The sequence below is a fragment of the Rattus norvegicus genome, chromosome 1 (genome assembly GCF_036323735.1).
Source record: "Rattus norvegicus strain BN/NHsdMcwi chromosome 1, GRCr8, whole genome shotgun sequence".
Taxonomy (NCBI): Eukaryota; Metazoa; Chordata; class Mammalia; order Rodentia; family Muridae; genus Rattus; species Rattus norvegicus.
Window position 1 is genome coordinate 85,725,744 of NC_086019.1, and position 14,953 is coordinate 85,740,696.

At 49.5% G+C, this 14,953-nt stretch overlaps 2 protein-coding genes across 2 annotated transcripts; one reads left to right on the plus strand and one right to left on the minus strand.

The window, feature by feature from the left end:
• Positions 1-1,887: 1,887 nt before the first annotated feature.
• Selenow (selenoprotein W) lies at positions 1,888-6,960 on the minus strand. The gene is made up of 6 exons (NM_013027.3): positions 6,848-6,960; positions 4,940-4,964; positions 4,768-4,821; positions 4,512-4,586; positions 4,328-4,426; positions 1,888-2,220 (listed from the first exon to the last, which is right to left on the minus strand). Exons 1-5 carry the CDS (start codon positions 6,874-6,876, stop codon positions 4,343-4,345), a joined length of 267 nt encoding a protein of 88 aa, NP_037159.4. The 5' UTR covers positions 6,877-6,960; the 3' UTR covers positions 1,888-2,220; positions 4,328-4,342.
• A 5,428-nt stretch (positions 6,961-12,388) lies between these two features.
• Rps19l3 (ribosomal protein S19-like 3) lies at positions 12,389-13,048 on the plus strand. Its single transcript, XM_002728672.7, has one exon. It carries the CDS (start codon positions 12,566-12,568, stop codon positions 13,001-13,003), a length of 438 nt encoding a protein of 145 aa, XP_002728718.5. The 5' UTR covers positions 12,389-12,565; the 3' UTR covers positions 13,004-13,048.
• The last annotated feature ends 1,905 nt before the right edge of the window (positions 13,049-14,953 follow it).

Sequence of the window (14,953 nt, forward strand, 5' to 3'; positions counted from 1 at the left end):
TCAATTCAGAAGAAAGTGGATTTTACAACTGTCCTCGTGTGACCTTTGCCATGGGAGAATGGCACTGTGGAGCCAGCAATTCAAGGTCTTGGTGCATACCAAAAGGACTGAACATGGGTGTTTAAACAAAACATACACATAGAGTCCCAATAGAAGAATGAATGAGAAAATAAATGGAGCAGGTATCTGTGTGACCATAACTATCAAGATTAATGATGTGCTGACAGGGGTAAGGTGACAGATACCTGAAGTCTGACCATTCAGGTAGAGGCAGAAGGATTAGACTTTAAGGTTGTCCTTGACAACATAGCAAATTCAAGGCCAGACAGTTGTCAGCTTGACAAAACTGAGAGTCCTCTGGGAGATGGGAATCTAGCTATGTCAATGGGGAATAACCTTTTTTTAAAAATTCTTCTCTAGGGCTGGAGAGATGGCTCAGCGGTTAAGAGCACCCGACTACTCTTCCAAAGGTCCTGAGTTCAATTCCCAGCAACCACATGGTGGCTCACAACCATCTGTAAAAATTCTTCTCTCATATAATACACCCCCAATGGCAGTTTCCCCTCCCTCCTCTCTTCCCAGTCCCTCTCCCCCACCTCCCTTTTCCCCCACAACCACTTCTGTTTCCACACAGAAAAGAGCAGGTCTTCTAAAAGTATCAACCAAACAGCCTAACAGGTTACAATAACACTAGGTACATATCTTTGTATCGAGGCTGGAAGAGGCAATCCAGTAGGTGGAAAAGGGTCCCAAAAGCAAGCAAAGATGAGAGACAGCTCCTGCTCCCACTGTTTGTGGAGTTCCACAAACCACACAACCGACATCAGACCCACACAAGCTCCCTGTCAGTTCAGTCTCTTGTGAGTCCCTATAAGCTCCATTCTATGGGTTTTTCTGTGGTGTCTTTGACCCCTCTGGCTCCTACAGGAATTACAATCTTTTAAAAAAAAATTATTTCGGGCTGGAGAGATGGTTAAGAGTACTGACTGCTCTTCCAAAGGTCCTGAGTTCAAATCCCAGCAACCACATGGTGGCTCACGACCATCTGTCATGGGATCTGATGTGTGTGAGACACACCTCTTCTGGTGTGTCTCAAGGCAGTAACAGTGTATTCACATATATAAAATAAATAATAAATCTTTAAAAAAATTATTTCATCAGGCTGGAGAAATGGCTCAGGAGTTAAGAGCTCTGACTGCTCTTCCAGAGGTCCTGAGTTCAATTCCCAGCAACCACATGGTGACTCACAACCATCTGTAATGGGCATCCGATGCCCTCTTTTGGTATGTCTAAAGATATACGGTGGTTTGCCTGCATATATGTGTACCATGTGCATGCCTAGTGCCCGAGAAGGCCAGAAGGTGTCAGATCCTCTGGAACTGGAGTTATAAATGGTTGTGGTTAATAAGGATTTAACCCAGGTCCTCTGGAAGAACAGCCAGTGCTCTTAACCACTGTGGATGGGACCATAGTCAGGAGATCTGGACTACAGGAGCTGAGCAGTAGCATGTGTTCTCCACTCTGTGTATTATAGTTTTTCTGTGTGCGTGTGTGCGTATGTGTGTGTGAGAGAGAGAGAAAGGTGGGGGGAGGAGAGAGGGCTCACACGCATGTGCGTTTGTGTACTCTCCAGAGTGCCAAAGCAGGCAACAGAGGTCAGCAGGGTTGCTTGTCTTATTCCGCCATGTGGTCTGTGGGTCTCAAGGACTGAACTCGGACTATGTCTTGGCAGTAAGTGCCTTCGCCTGCTGGGCCGTTTCACCCAGCTCCATCTCTCTGCTTTCTGCCTGCAGATACAATGTGACCAGCTTCTTCAAGACCCTGCTACCTTGAATTCCCCATCCAGGATTGTGACCCGAAACTGCAAGGCAAAATAAACTACATTTCCTCAGGTTGCCTTGGCCAACCTTTATTCAACCAGGAACACCTGGCGACACGGCTGCCCGTCTTCTTGCAGTCTTGAGGGGGAGACGGGAAACCAAAGCAGGAGGGAAGGTAGGAAACATGGGGGAATTCAGAGAGAGGTGAGGAAGAGGGCGGGAGGGCAGGGCGGGGTGCGTGCACAGGTAGATTCTGGGAAGGCACCCACACACAGAATCCATCTCTGGCCTGACTTGGTGGCCGCAGGAACATCGAAGAAAGACCACAGGTCTTTGAGACATTTCAGTCCTTCCTGTCATGAAGCGGCTGCCAAGAAAGGCCGGCCAGGAGCCTTCAGGACTGCAGAGAAATAGGGAGAACGGTCAGCTTGTGAGGCAGAGGAGGGGTTTTATAAAAGCAGAGGCTGAGCCAGCTGTGGTCGGCATCTATACTCCAGCAGTCATAACCACCCCAATTCAGCCTCTCAAATGCTCCTTCACAGAGGAGCCACCGTGTGGGGCTGAGCAGAAACTGTAGCTAGATCCCTCATGCTCACATGCTGAGAGCAGATATCTAGTTCACGGGAAATGGGACGTGATTCTAGGCCAAGGGATAGGAACTAATACCAAGGCCGAGAGACCGGAAGGAAGTATCTCCTAGATTGTGAAGTCAGAAAATAGAACTTAGCTCAGACTGGGCCACCTCGTACTGCCTGGTTGTAGAGGAGGCTGAGTTTAGAGCATATCTGCAACAACTAGCAAGAAAACAAACCCAAAGGAGACCCAGGGCTTCCCTCTGAGTTCAAGCTAATGCAACAGAACTGTCTCAAATTAAAAAAAAAAAAAAAAAAAAAAAAAAAAAAAATTAAGCTAGCTCAATAGTAGAGCCCCTGCCTAGAATCCCCCAGTGAGGGACTGGGGGCGTGGCTCAATAGTAGAGCCCCTGCCTAGAATCCCCCAGTGAGGGACTGAGGGCATGGCTCAGTGGTAGAGCCCCTGCCTAGAATCCCCCAGTGAGGGACTGGGGGCATGGCTCAATAGTAGAGCCCCTGCCTAGAATCCCCCAGTGAGGGGCTGGGGACGTGGCTCAGTGGTAGAGCCCCTGCCTAGAATCCCCCAGTGAGGGGCTGGGGGCGTGGCTCAGTGGTAGAGCCCCTGCCTAGAATCCCCCAGTGAGGGGCTGGGGGCGTGGCTCAGTGGTAGAGCCTCTGCCTAGAATCCCCCAGTGAGGAGCTGGGGGCGTGGCTCAGTGGTAGAGCCTCTGCCTAGAATCCTCCAGTGAGGGGCTGGGGGCATGGCTCAGTGGTAGAGCCCCTGCCTAGAATCCCCCAGTGAGGGGCTGGGGGCGTGGCTCAGTGGTAGAGCCTCTGCCTAGAATCCCCCAGTGAGGGGCTGGGGGCGTGGCTCAGTGGTAGGGCATGTGTAAGGCAGAAGAGTTCAATCCCAGTACTGATAAAATAAAACTGAGAATGTGCTGTGAAGAGGGAACAGGGGTGTATCCCAGAAGACACCAGGTTAGGCACAAGTCCTTGGCCTGCTTCCACATGGCCCCATGTCATGTCAAGGGGCAAAGGTGACCCAGGACCAGACTGCCAGGGCTCTTTAACAGCACTTTGCTGTTGAACTGGAGTTAGGAAGCACTGGGAACCACCATGTGGTGTTGGGAATTGAACCTAGGCAAGAGACACGGCTGTAGCTGGCATCACTCACTGTGGAGCCAAGCATAACGTTGAATTCTTGATCCTCCTGCCTCTGCCTTCTGTGTTGGGATCACAGGCCTTTCCCACCATGCCAATTTCTTTATGTGTATGAAGTGTTAGTCTGCATGTATGTCTGTGCACCATGTGTGTGCCGTGCCTTCAGAGGCCAGAAGGGGTTGTCAGCTCCTCTGGAGCGGGAGTTATAGATAATTATGAACCACCTTGTTAATCCCAGGAACTGACCCCATGTCCTCTGCAAGAGCAGCCAGTGCTCTTAACCACTGAGACATCTCTCCAGCCTTGTTCTTTTATTCAGACATGGTCTCGTGAGGTCTGGATGGCTTCTAACTCATGGCAATTCTTCTGCCTCAGCCTTGGAAATTCTCATTCCTGCCTTCCCTAAGGGCTGAGATTATAGGCCTAAGTCACTTTAGCCCTGTATTACTGTGTGTTGGAGTTGGAAATCTGAGCTTCCTGCATGGTAGGTGAGCGCTCCACCAGCTGAACCACAACCCACAGTCCTCAACCACAAGCCTGACTTCCTTTAGCATCTTCCATTCCTGAATCAAGAAGGGCTCTTAAGGCAAGCCCCATCCCCTCCCCAGTACCATTCTGCAACCTACTACCAGGTGTGACTCCCAGCCCTCCTAGGTCCAGGGACCCCTGGGATGTGGCCATCTCCCACTCTCCACTCAGAGAGTCCATACGCAGGGAAAGATACAACAACCCAAGGTGGCGCCCCCCCACCCCTCCAGCAGTCTCCCTTACCCCTGCCTCTAGGGCTCACTGGCACTGAGCCAAGGCGGCTTTGATGGCAGTCACCAGTTTCCGGAACTTGCTCTCTGTATCCACGTAGCCATCACCTCTCTGCGGAGGAGAGGGGAGAGTTGAACTAATCTCCACAAATGGACCAGCTCACACTGACCCCCTTTGAGGCAGGACTCTGATTTACCTTCTTGGAGTGAACCAACTTCCCGGCTACCGTCACTTCAAAGAACCCGGTGACCTGGGGAGTCCCCTCGCCACACTGAGGAAAGAAGGCATTAAGAGGGGGGTTAAGATGACCTCTTAGGAATACCTTCTCCATCACATCCCAGGGAGTCAAGAACGTAAGGACAGAGAGGATTGGCTTTAACCCATTCCCACTGCCTCCCAGTCCCAAGGGACAGACAAGGCACGGCGTGATCTGTGCCCATTCTAAGACTCACGATGTCCAGGCATCCGGGGAACTCATGTTCTAGCTTCTCCTTGAGCTGGAGATACTGGAAACAGGGTACAGGGTAGGGGTGGTGTTATCACAGCCGGGCCCAGCAAATGCTCCCGACGGTGTACCCACCCTGACCTACTTCAAGACACTCCTGAGAAGTGTCACTCACTCACCTTGGGCTTATAGCCTCAAGCTCCACTATCAGGTGAATCCAGGGTTGTCACAGTCCACGGGGCAGAGCATGGGTCACAGGTACCAAGGGAGGCAGGCAACAGCAGTGAGACAAAGGTGATAGATCCAGATGAGAATGCACAGGTGACTAAGACCCTCAAAGGAGGGGAAGGCAAGCTCATCACACAGAGAGATGTGTGCAACAATGCAGAGATACAAAGAAAGGGGGTTGGGGATTTAGCTCAGTGGTAGAGCGCTTGCCTAGCAGGAGCAAGGCCCTAGCAAGGCCCTGGGTTCGGTCCCCAGCTCCGGAAAAAAACAAAAAAAAAAAAAAAAAGAAACAAAGAAAGCCCACCCCAAACAAGAGAGCCAAGATGGCGGGGGTGTGGGGGGTGTGTGTGGCAAAGAGATCACAGGTTTCATAGAGATGACAATGGGGAAGGAAACAGAGGGAAGGAGATTAAGACAAATGCTGCCTCAGTAGAATTTCATCCACCCACTCCCTCCCTCGCCTGGCTGTCAGTCAGGAATCCTAACTTTCCCTGCCCCCACATCCCCTACCTCAGGCCATTTGTGCCTGGAATCTGGTACAGTGGCCTCGTGAGATCCTCAACATATTAAAGCATGCTTTTGAAGGACATCCTGATAACTGGGGATGATCAGACCCCTCGAGGGAGTTGCAGGGGGAGGGGGGAGACCACATGCAGCTAAGTGGACCAGGGAACCCAGATTCAAGTTACAGAGTTATCAGTTGTAAGACCTCAGGCTGGCCCTGCCTCATTTCCAGCCTCAGTTTCCTCCCTGTAAAATGGAGACAGAGTAGAGAGCCCTCAAGAGGCTTCAGGAATGTGGAATCACTTACTGAATGCCAGCTGAGTATCAGACGCAGATGGAGGAAAAGCCATCAAGAAATGCTGGCAAGCATGGAAAATGCTTGCCTTTAGCAGGGGCACAATTATAGCACTGTCAGGTAACTAACCAACATCATCACCCCTTCACACTACAGAAGGGGAAACTGAGGCCAGAAAAGGACAGGACTGGAGCTAACAGCACCAGTACCCACTGATCAGAGGCCAGTAAGAGTTTCTTGGTTTTGTTTTGCTTTTTGTATTGCTGGGAACCGAACCCCAGAACCTGGTGCATTTCAGGCAGACACTCTACCACTGAGCTACATCCTAACCCCTACAATCTATCCCACATTGCTTTTCCTTTTCGGGGCACAGGGTCTCACCTCATCACCCTGGTTGCCCCTAACAAGCAGACCAGGCTGGCCTGGAACTATCTACCTGCCTCTGCTTCCAAATGCTGGGATTAAAAGTGTGCACCACCACCACCACTCCGTGGCTCAATTCTCCCTTTTTTCATGTACACAGGGAGGCACGGCCGCTGCTAACTCACACTACAATCCAGGTACAGGACATCCCCAGACCTCCCAACAGCGCTTAAGAGTCAACCCCCAACCACGACATGTATCTTAGACTTCCCTAAATCAGGCCTTTAGCCTTCTCTAACCCAGTGCTGCTCAGAGAGGGGGAAGGGAAACAGACTGTCGAAGGTAAAGGTCCCCAGAGAAACCCGATGCTACCCTTCCCCTTCCCTCAGCGCTGTCACGTGTTCAAATAGGGACCCAAGCACCAGTTTCCACTTTCTCTGGCGAGATGCCTCTGATGGCAGATGCCAGGAATCTGGCTCAAGTCTCTGTTACCTCCGTCATCCCACCCGCTTGGAAATCCCTCCCTTTGGCTATGGAATACAGTCATCGTACTCGACCACCAGACCCTGGTAGATAGAGTGGGTGGGTGGGGGTGGGGAGTGGGATTTCTGGCACAAAGGATGGGGAGCAGAGAAGGGAGTCCCTGGCACAAAGAGCCGAAAGCAGGAAAAGGGGGAACTGTAGCACTGGGACTTACCAATACACGACTCGAACGGCTAGCGCCATTGCTGCACGTCGCATCCCCGCACAAAGCGAGGACCCGACCCACTAGCAGCAAGGACTTCAATCTCTGCGCGTGGGGCCGTGCGCACAGCCGAGTACCTCAAGAGTCGGAGCAAACCAAGTACGTGGGGGGAGCAGGGTGATGCGAAGACCGAGGTTCCAGAGCACGACGAAGGCTGTGGCCACCGACGCGACCCAAACCAAGACTCCCTACTGTTCTCTTTATATCCTGGGGTTGTCTCCACAGACGGCATCCCTGGGACCAGTAACTTGAGAGCCCCTCGCTGTCCCTTCTCTGTGCCGTAATGGTTCAGCCCGCAGGGCGGTGGCTCGAGGCAGATAATTGGTTGGAACTGAAATTCAGTTACCCGTGTCTGGGAGGGGCAGAGCAGGCACGCATCGGGAGACAATTGGGATGGATCTCTCCTCCCCAGACCTAATTGATTCAGAGTAAATGGACCTAAGTCTGAAAAACTGAAACTGCGAGTCCCAGTGTGCGCGTTAGGCCCAACAGTCTCATCACAGACAGACCCCCCCGGCGCACTCCCAAATCATGCAGCCCCTCTTTTTGCGCCTTCTCGCTGCCTTCCAGCAGAAAGGTCTATAGAAAGTCCTGGAATGGGGCTTGGGCTGTAGCGCAGTTGGCGCAGAGGACTTGCCTAGCATATTATAAAGTCCTAGGTTGGGTCCCTAGCACCCCATTATCTGGGGCCTGTGGTCCAAGCCTCTAATCCCAGCATTTGGGAAGAGGAGACTGAAGGATTGAGTTCAAGGTTATCCTTGCTACTTAGGGAGTTTGAAGCCAGTCTGGGCTACAAGAGCAGTTGTCTCAAAACAAAAAATCCAGGCGTTGCCTTTAATGCCAGCAGTCAAGAAATCTCTGTGGGTTCGAGGCCAATCTAGCCTATGTAGCGCGTTCCAGGACAGACAGGGCCAGGTCTACGTAGAGAGACCATATCAAGAAAGGAAAAAAGGGGGGTTGGGGATTTAGCTCAGTGGTAGAGCGCTTGCCTAGGAAGCGCAAGGCCCTGGGTTCGATCCCCAGCTCCGCAAAAAAAAAAAAAAAAAAAAAAAAAAAAAGGAAAAAAGGTAAAAGTGGACAAATGATTTAAGGGTTTAGGATTCCTGAGCCTGACTTTCTCCTTGAAAGCTGAACAGATTCGATAACAGGAGATATTCATTCACACAGAATTTAAGTATTGTTCTCTCTAGTTTCTTATCACCCTATGAACTCCATGGCACGCCCACCTACTCCCTCCATTCCCTCCACCTCCCCACTTCTACCAAGAATGGCTCACCAGCAGCAGAGGCGTTTATATGTCAACGCTCAACTAGGGACCAAATAAGGACATTTTCCCACTTAGCCCTCTGGTTCCCCGTCAGTACCCTACCCTGCAGGCAGATGATGGGCTGCAATTCTCCCACAGAAAAATGAAACTGGAATCATTTACTCCCTGCTTGACTTCACAGGGGTGAATTGGCAACTGAGGGATTCAGAGGCCTAAGAAGCAGTAAGAAATTTGTATTTCCCTAAATGGATGGTGCGTTCATGCACTTGGATTCCTGGAAAGAATTAGAGCCGGAATCTGCTGTGTGTGATGGGTAGGTCTCGGTGAAGATAACCAGGAACCTTCTGTGTCCTCACTGGGCGCCTCCAATAGGCTAAGCTCAGTGCCCCATCCTCTCTGTGTGCGGACTGAGGACCTGTGGCCACCGTCTGAAGAGGAACGATGAGCCAGTCTTGAACATGGAACAGAGCCTGAGTCAAGTGCTCCATGGCTCGAAACCCCAACCTTAGCATGACCCATCCCTGCTACTAGGTCCTGTACAGCCCCTCTGACTTTCTCCCAACACCCCAGTGACAGGGACCATTGAGATTCTAGTTAGGGACCTCAGCCACATCCTTGTCTCAAGGCCTTTGCACAGGCTGATTTAACCCTCTCACCCCGACTCCTGCTTTTCCTCCAAGGATCAGCTGCAACACGGAGGGAAAACAGTTCTTTCTGAAAAAGTCTGCTTTGTGTGCAACGCAAGCTGTACAGGTTTACTCGCCCTTACAAAGTGCCCTAGTCTTGCAGCTTACACCGCAGACACGCCCCGCAGACACGCCCCGCAGACACGCCCCGCAGACACGCCTCATCTCACGCTCCTGGACATCAGAAATCTGAGACCAAGTAAGCACAGAGCTGGTTACATTGAGGACTGAAGGGAAAACCGATCCACGGCTCTGGTGTCACTGCTGGTGGTCACTGGCCACTTTTGGAGCTACCTGACTTGTAGATGAATTAATTACTCACAGGCTAAAGAGATGGCTCAGGGTTAAGAGTACTGGCTACTCTTGTAGAGAATCTAGGTTCGGTTTGCAGCTCACACAGCAGCCCCCTGCAACTCCAGTTCCAAGGACTCTGATGCCCTTGTCTGGCCTCTAAGATTACTCACTGCACACACACACTGTGTACCTGAACTCCCCTAGTCAGCCAAGCACACACAACACACCACACACACACACACACACACACACACACACACACACACACACACACACACACACACCAAGTAGCTGCCTGTTTGCTTACAGAGAGCAAGGCTTTCTGTCTTTAAGATTTACTTTATGAGTGCTTGGTCTCCATGCACTCCAGAAAAGGGAATCAGATACCAATCTTTTTGCTTCCAAAATACTACACGGAATGTAGCATGTGTCTAGAGTACTCTGTGAGAGGTTTGAATTCAAGTCTGCATTACTGGTGCTCAGTCTGAGGTCTGTGGCACTTGCACCAAGGAGGTTGCCATGCCTGGATTGCTATCGAGCTGTGAAAGCATTGAATTCTGGTCTGGGGTCACGAGCCACCATGCAGGTGTTGGGAATTGAACTCAGGATCTCCAGGGGGTGGGGGAGAGCCAATGCACTTAACCACGGAGCCATCTCTTCCGCCCTAGCTTTAGACTCTACCTTCCCCCTTGGGTCAGCTGCTTCAATTTCCAGTCCGTCTGACCTGTTGTTCCTACTTTTAAGTTGTAATAAATCATCCTTGAGCTCTGAAATGAATAAACAAAACAGCAATATAAAAAATGTAGTTTTGGACTGAAGAGACAGCTCAGGGTTAACAGCACGGGCTGCTCCTGCAGAAGATCCAGGTTTGGTTCCCAGTACCCACACGTTGGCTCACAACCTCTTCTGGCTTTATGTGGGCATCAGGCATGCATGTGGTCCACATACAGACATGCAGAAAAATACTCCTACACATAAAATAAAAAATCCTTTTTTAAAAAGATAAATTCGTGACAAAATCCAACACCCCTTCATGATAAAAGTCCTGGAAAGAATAGGAATTCAAGGCCCATACCTAAACATAGTAAAAGCCATATACAGTAAACCAGTTGCTAACATTAAACTAAATGGAGAGAAACTTGAAGCAATCCCACTAAAATCAGGGACTAGACAAGGCTGCCCACTCTCTCCTACTTATTCAATATAGTTCTTAAAGTTCTAGCCAGAGCAATCAGACAACAAAAGGAGGTCAAGGGGATACAGATTGGTAAAGAAGAAGTCAAAATATCACTATTTGCAGATGATGTGATAGTATATTTAAGTGATCCCAAAAGTTCCACCAGAGAACTACTAAAGCTGATAAACACCTTCAGCAAAGTGGCTGGGTATAAAATTAACTCAAATAAATCAGTAGCCTTCCTCTACACAAAAGAGAAACAAGCCGAGAAAGAAATTAGGGACACGACACCCTTCATTATAGATCCAAATAATATAAAGTACCTCGGTGTGACTTTAACCAAGCAAGTAAAAGATCTGTACAATAAGAACTTCAAGACTCTGGGGGCTGGGGATTTAGCTCAGTGGTAGAGCGCTTACCTAGGAAGCCCAAGGCCCTGGGTTCGGTCCCCAGCTCCGAAAAAAAAAAAAAAAAAAAAAAAGAACTTCAAGACTGTGAAGAAAGAAATTGAAGAAGACCTCAGAAGATGGAAAGATCTCCCATGTTCATGGATTGGCAGGATTAATATAGTAAAAATGGCCATTCTACCAAAAGCGATCTACAGATTCAATGCAATCCCCATCCAAATACCAATCCAATTCTTCAAAGAGTTAGACAGAACAATTGGCAAATTCATCTGAATAACAAAAAACCCAGGATAGCTAAAACTATCCTCAACAATAAAAGGACTTCTGCGGGAATCACTATCCCTGAACTCAAGCAGTATTACAGAGCAATAGTGATAAAAAAAAACTGCATGGTATTGGTACAGAGACAGACAGATAGACCAATGGAACAGAACTGAATACCCAGAAATGAACCCACACACCTATGGGCACTTGATTTTTGACAAAGGAGCCAAAACCATCAAATGGAAAAAAGATAGCATTTTCAGCAAATGGTGCTGGTTCAACTGGAGGTCAGCATGTAGAAGAATGCAGATCGATCTATTCTTATCACCCTGTACAAAGCTTAAGTCCAAGGGGATCAAGGACCTCCACATCAAACCACATACACTCAAACTAATAGAAGAAAAACTAGGGAAGCATCTGGAACACATGGGCACTGGAAAAAATTTCCTGAACAAAACACCAATGGCTTATGCTCTAAGATCAAGAATCGACAAATGGGATCTCATAAAACTGCAAAGCTTCTGTAAGGCAAAGGACACTGTGGTTAGGACAAAACGGCAACCAACAGATTGGGAAAAGATCTTTACCAGTCCTACAACAGATAGAGGGCTTATATCCAAAATATACAAAGAACTCAAGAAGTTAGACCGCAGGGAGACAAATAACCCTATTAAAAAATGGGGTTCAGAGCTAAACAAAGAATTCACAGCTGAGGAATGCCGAATGGCTGAGAAACACCTAAAGAAATGTTCAACATCTTTAGTCATAAGGGAAATGCAAATCAAAACAACCCTGAGATTTCACCTCACACCAGTGAGAATGGCTAAGATCAAAAACTCAGATGACAGCAGATGCTAGCAAGGATGTGGAGAAAGAGGAACACTCCTCCATTGTTGGTGGGATTGCAGACTGGTACAACCATTCTGGAAATCAGTCTGGAGGTTCCTCAGAAAATTGGACATTGAACTGCCTGAGGACCCAGCTATACCTCTCTTGGGCATATACCCAAAAGATGCCCCAACATATAAAAAAGACACGTGCTCCACTATGTTCATTATTTATAATAGCCAGAAGCTGGAAAGAACCCAGATGCCCTTCAACAGAGGAATGGATACAGAAAATGTGGTACATCTACACAATGGAATATTACTCAGCTATCAAAAACAACGACTTTATGAAATTCGTAGGCAAATGGTTGGAACTGGAAAATATCATCCTGAGTGAGGTAACCCAATCACAGAAAAACACACATGGTATGCACTCATTGATAAGTGGCTATTAGCCCAAATGCTTGAATTACCCTAGATGCCTAGAACAAATGAAACTCAAGACGGATGATCAAAATGTGAATGCTTCACTCCTTCTTTAAAAGGGGAACAAGAGCTCTGGGTCGCGGCTGTGCGCGGGGCCACGGGGTCGGGCTATGTGGCCCCAAGAGCTCGTGCCGGGGACCTCCGGAAGCCCGGCGCGGGGTCGCTCCGCCCCCTGAAGCCTCGGCCACCTGCGAGCGGCAGGCCCGGACATGCCTGATCGCCACAGTCCGGGAGCCCGGAGGGTTAGGTGGGCAGCGGAGGGATGCCTAGAGTTACTGTAAAAGACGTTAACCAGCAGGAGTTCGTCAGAGCTCTGGCAGCCTTCCTCAAAAAGTCTGGGAAGCTGAAAGTCCCCGAATGGGTGGACACAGTCAAGTTGGCCAAACATAAAGAGCTTGCCCCATATGATGAGAACTGGCTCTACACACGAGCTGCTTCCACAGCACGGCACCTGTACCTCCGTGGTGGTGCAGGGGTTGGTTCCATGACCAAGATCTACGGAGGACGGCAGAGAAACGGTGTCAGGCCCAGCCACTTCAGCAGAGGCTCTAAGAGTGTGGCCCGCCGGGTCCTCCAAGCCCTGGAGGGGCTGAAAATGGTGGAAAAGGACCAAGATGGGGGCCGCAAGCTAACACCTCAGGGACAGAGAGATCTGGACAGGATCGCCGGACAGGTGGCAGCTGCCAACAAGAAGCATTAGAACAAAGGATGCTGGGTTAATAAATTGCCTCATTCATAAAAAAAAGGGGGGGGGGGACAAGAATACCCTTGGCAGGGAATAGAGAGGCAAAGATTAAAACAGACACAGAAGGAACACCCATTCAGAGCCTGCCCCACATGTGGCCCATACATATACAGCCACCCAATTAGACAAGATGGATGAAGCAAAGAAGTGCAGGCCGACAGGAGCCGGATGTAGTTCGCTCCTGAGAGACACAGCCAGAATACAGCAAATACAGAGGCGAATGCCAGCAGCAAACCACTGAACTGAGAACGGGACCCCCGTTGAAGAAAGAATCCCCGTTGAATCAGAGAAAGAACTGGAAGAGCTTGAAGGAGCTGGAGACCCCTTATGAACAATAATGCCAATCAACCAGAGCTTCCAGGGACTAAGCCACTACCTAAAGACTATACATGGACTGACCCTGGACTCTGACCTCATAGGTAGCAATGAATATCCTAGTAAGAGCACCAGTGGAAGGGGAAGCCCTTGGTCCTGCTAAGACTGAACCCTCAGTGAACGTGATTGTTGGGGGGAGGGTGGCAATGGGGGGAGGATGGGGAGGGGAACACCCATAAAGAACAGGAGGGGGAGAGATTAGGGGGATGTTTGCCCGGAAACCGGGAAAGGGAATAACACTCGAAATGTAAATAAGAAACACTCAAGTTAATAAAAAATTTTTTTTAAAAAAAAGATAAATTCGGGGGTTGGAGATTTAGCTCAGTGGTAGAGCGCTTGCCTAGCAAGCACAAGGCCCTGGGTTCGGTCCCCAGCTCCAAAAAAAAAAAAAAGATAAATTCCCCCATTCAAAACAAAAAAAACAAAAACAGTGTGGCTCTTCCTGCTTGGAACCTGCCAGGGACCAGCTGGGAATGAAGTTTAGAAAGTTGAGTGCTTGATGCACAGCTTGGTCTCCATGTGGGTCCCCCAACAACTGGAGCAGGGGCTGTCTCGACAGCTGTTGCCCGTCTGTGGGATCTGTTGCCCTAACTGGGCTGCCTTGTCTGGCCTTAGTGGGAGAGGATGTGCCTAGCCCTGCAGAGACCTGATGTACCAGGGTGTGTGTGGAGGCGACACCCAGGGGTCCACCCTCTCAGAGAAGAAGGGGAGGGACAATGGGGGGGGGGCAGTGATCCAGAAGTAAAGTGAATAAAATAAATCAATTAATGGGCAAAAGAGTGATTGTCTGATATGTTTCAAGTCATGGGTTCAAAGCCCAGTGCCAAGAGGGGAGGGATAGAAAGTTCTCGTATTCATTTTGACACATGTGTGTGGTCTGTGTATGGATGCACGAGAGTGTGGAGGCCAAAGGTTGACACTGAGCCTTCCTCACTTACTCAGTACATCACACACCGAAGCAGGGTCTCTGGCTAAACCCAAGGCTTTTTGTTTCAGTTAGTTTAGTAGTCAGCTTGTTCTGGGGTCCCGTGCCCACCTCCTGAGTGCTGAGATTACAAGCAGGTCTCCATGCCTATTCTAGTCTTCACACTTCCACGAAAATCCCTGAATCACTTTTCTCCCCCAGCCCAGGGATTCTCCCCCACCCGCAAGATAGGGTTTCTTTGTGGAGCACTGGCTGTCCTAGAACTTGTTCTCGCTCACTCTGCAGACCAAGCTGGCCTCCAAGTCACAGATATTTGCCTGCCTCTGCCTCTGGAGTGCTGGGATTAAAAGCATGCACCACCATCAGCCAGCAGGAAATTCTTTAAAGTATGTGATGGTTTGTATATGCTCAACCTAGAGATGTGTTTTCTAAGAGTGCAAAGAAGCTGTGTTCCAGAGATAACCAAGGTTGTACCTCGTAATACAGCTATACTTGGTAATGTGTAAGAGTCACCCAGGTGGTACTGGTTTTGAAGGAATGAAGGCGTCATGAAGAACAGCTGAGGCTTGGCACTGTGAGAGGCCATGGAAGGCTAATGAAGGTGC

Coding starts and splice junctions, on each gene's coding strand:
- Rps19l3 (XM_002728672.7), top strand. CDS start 12,566: ATGCCTAGAGTTACTGTAAAAGACGTTAACCAGCAGGAGTTCGTCAGA.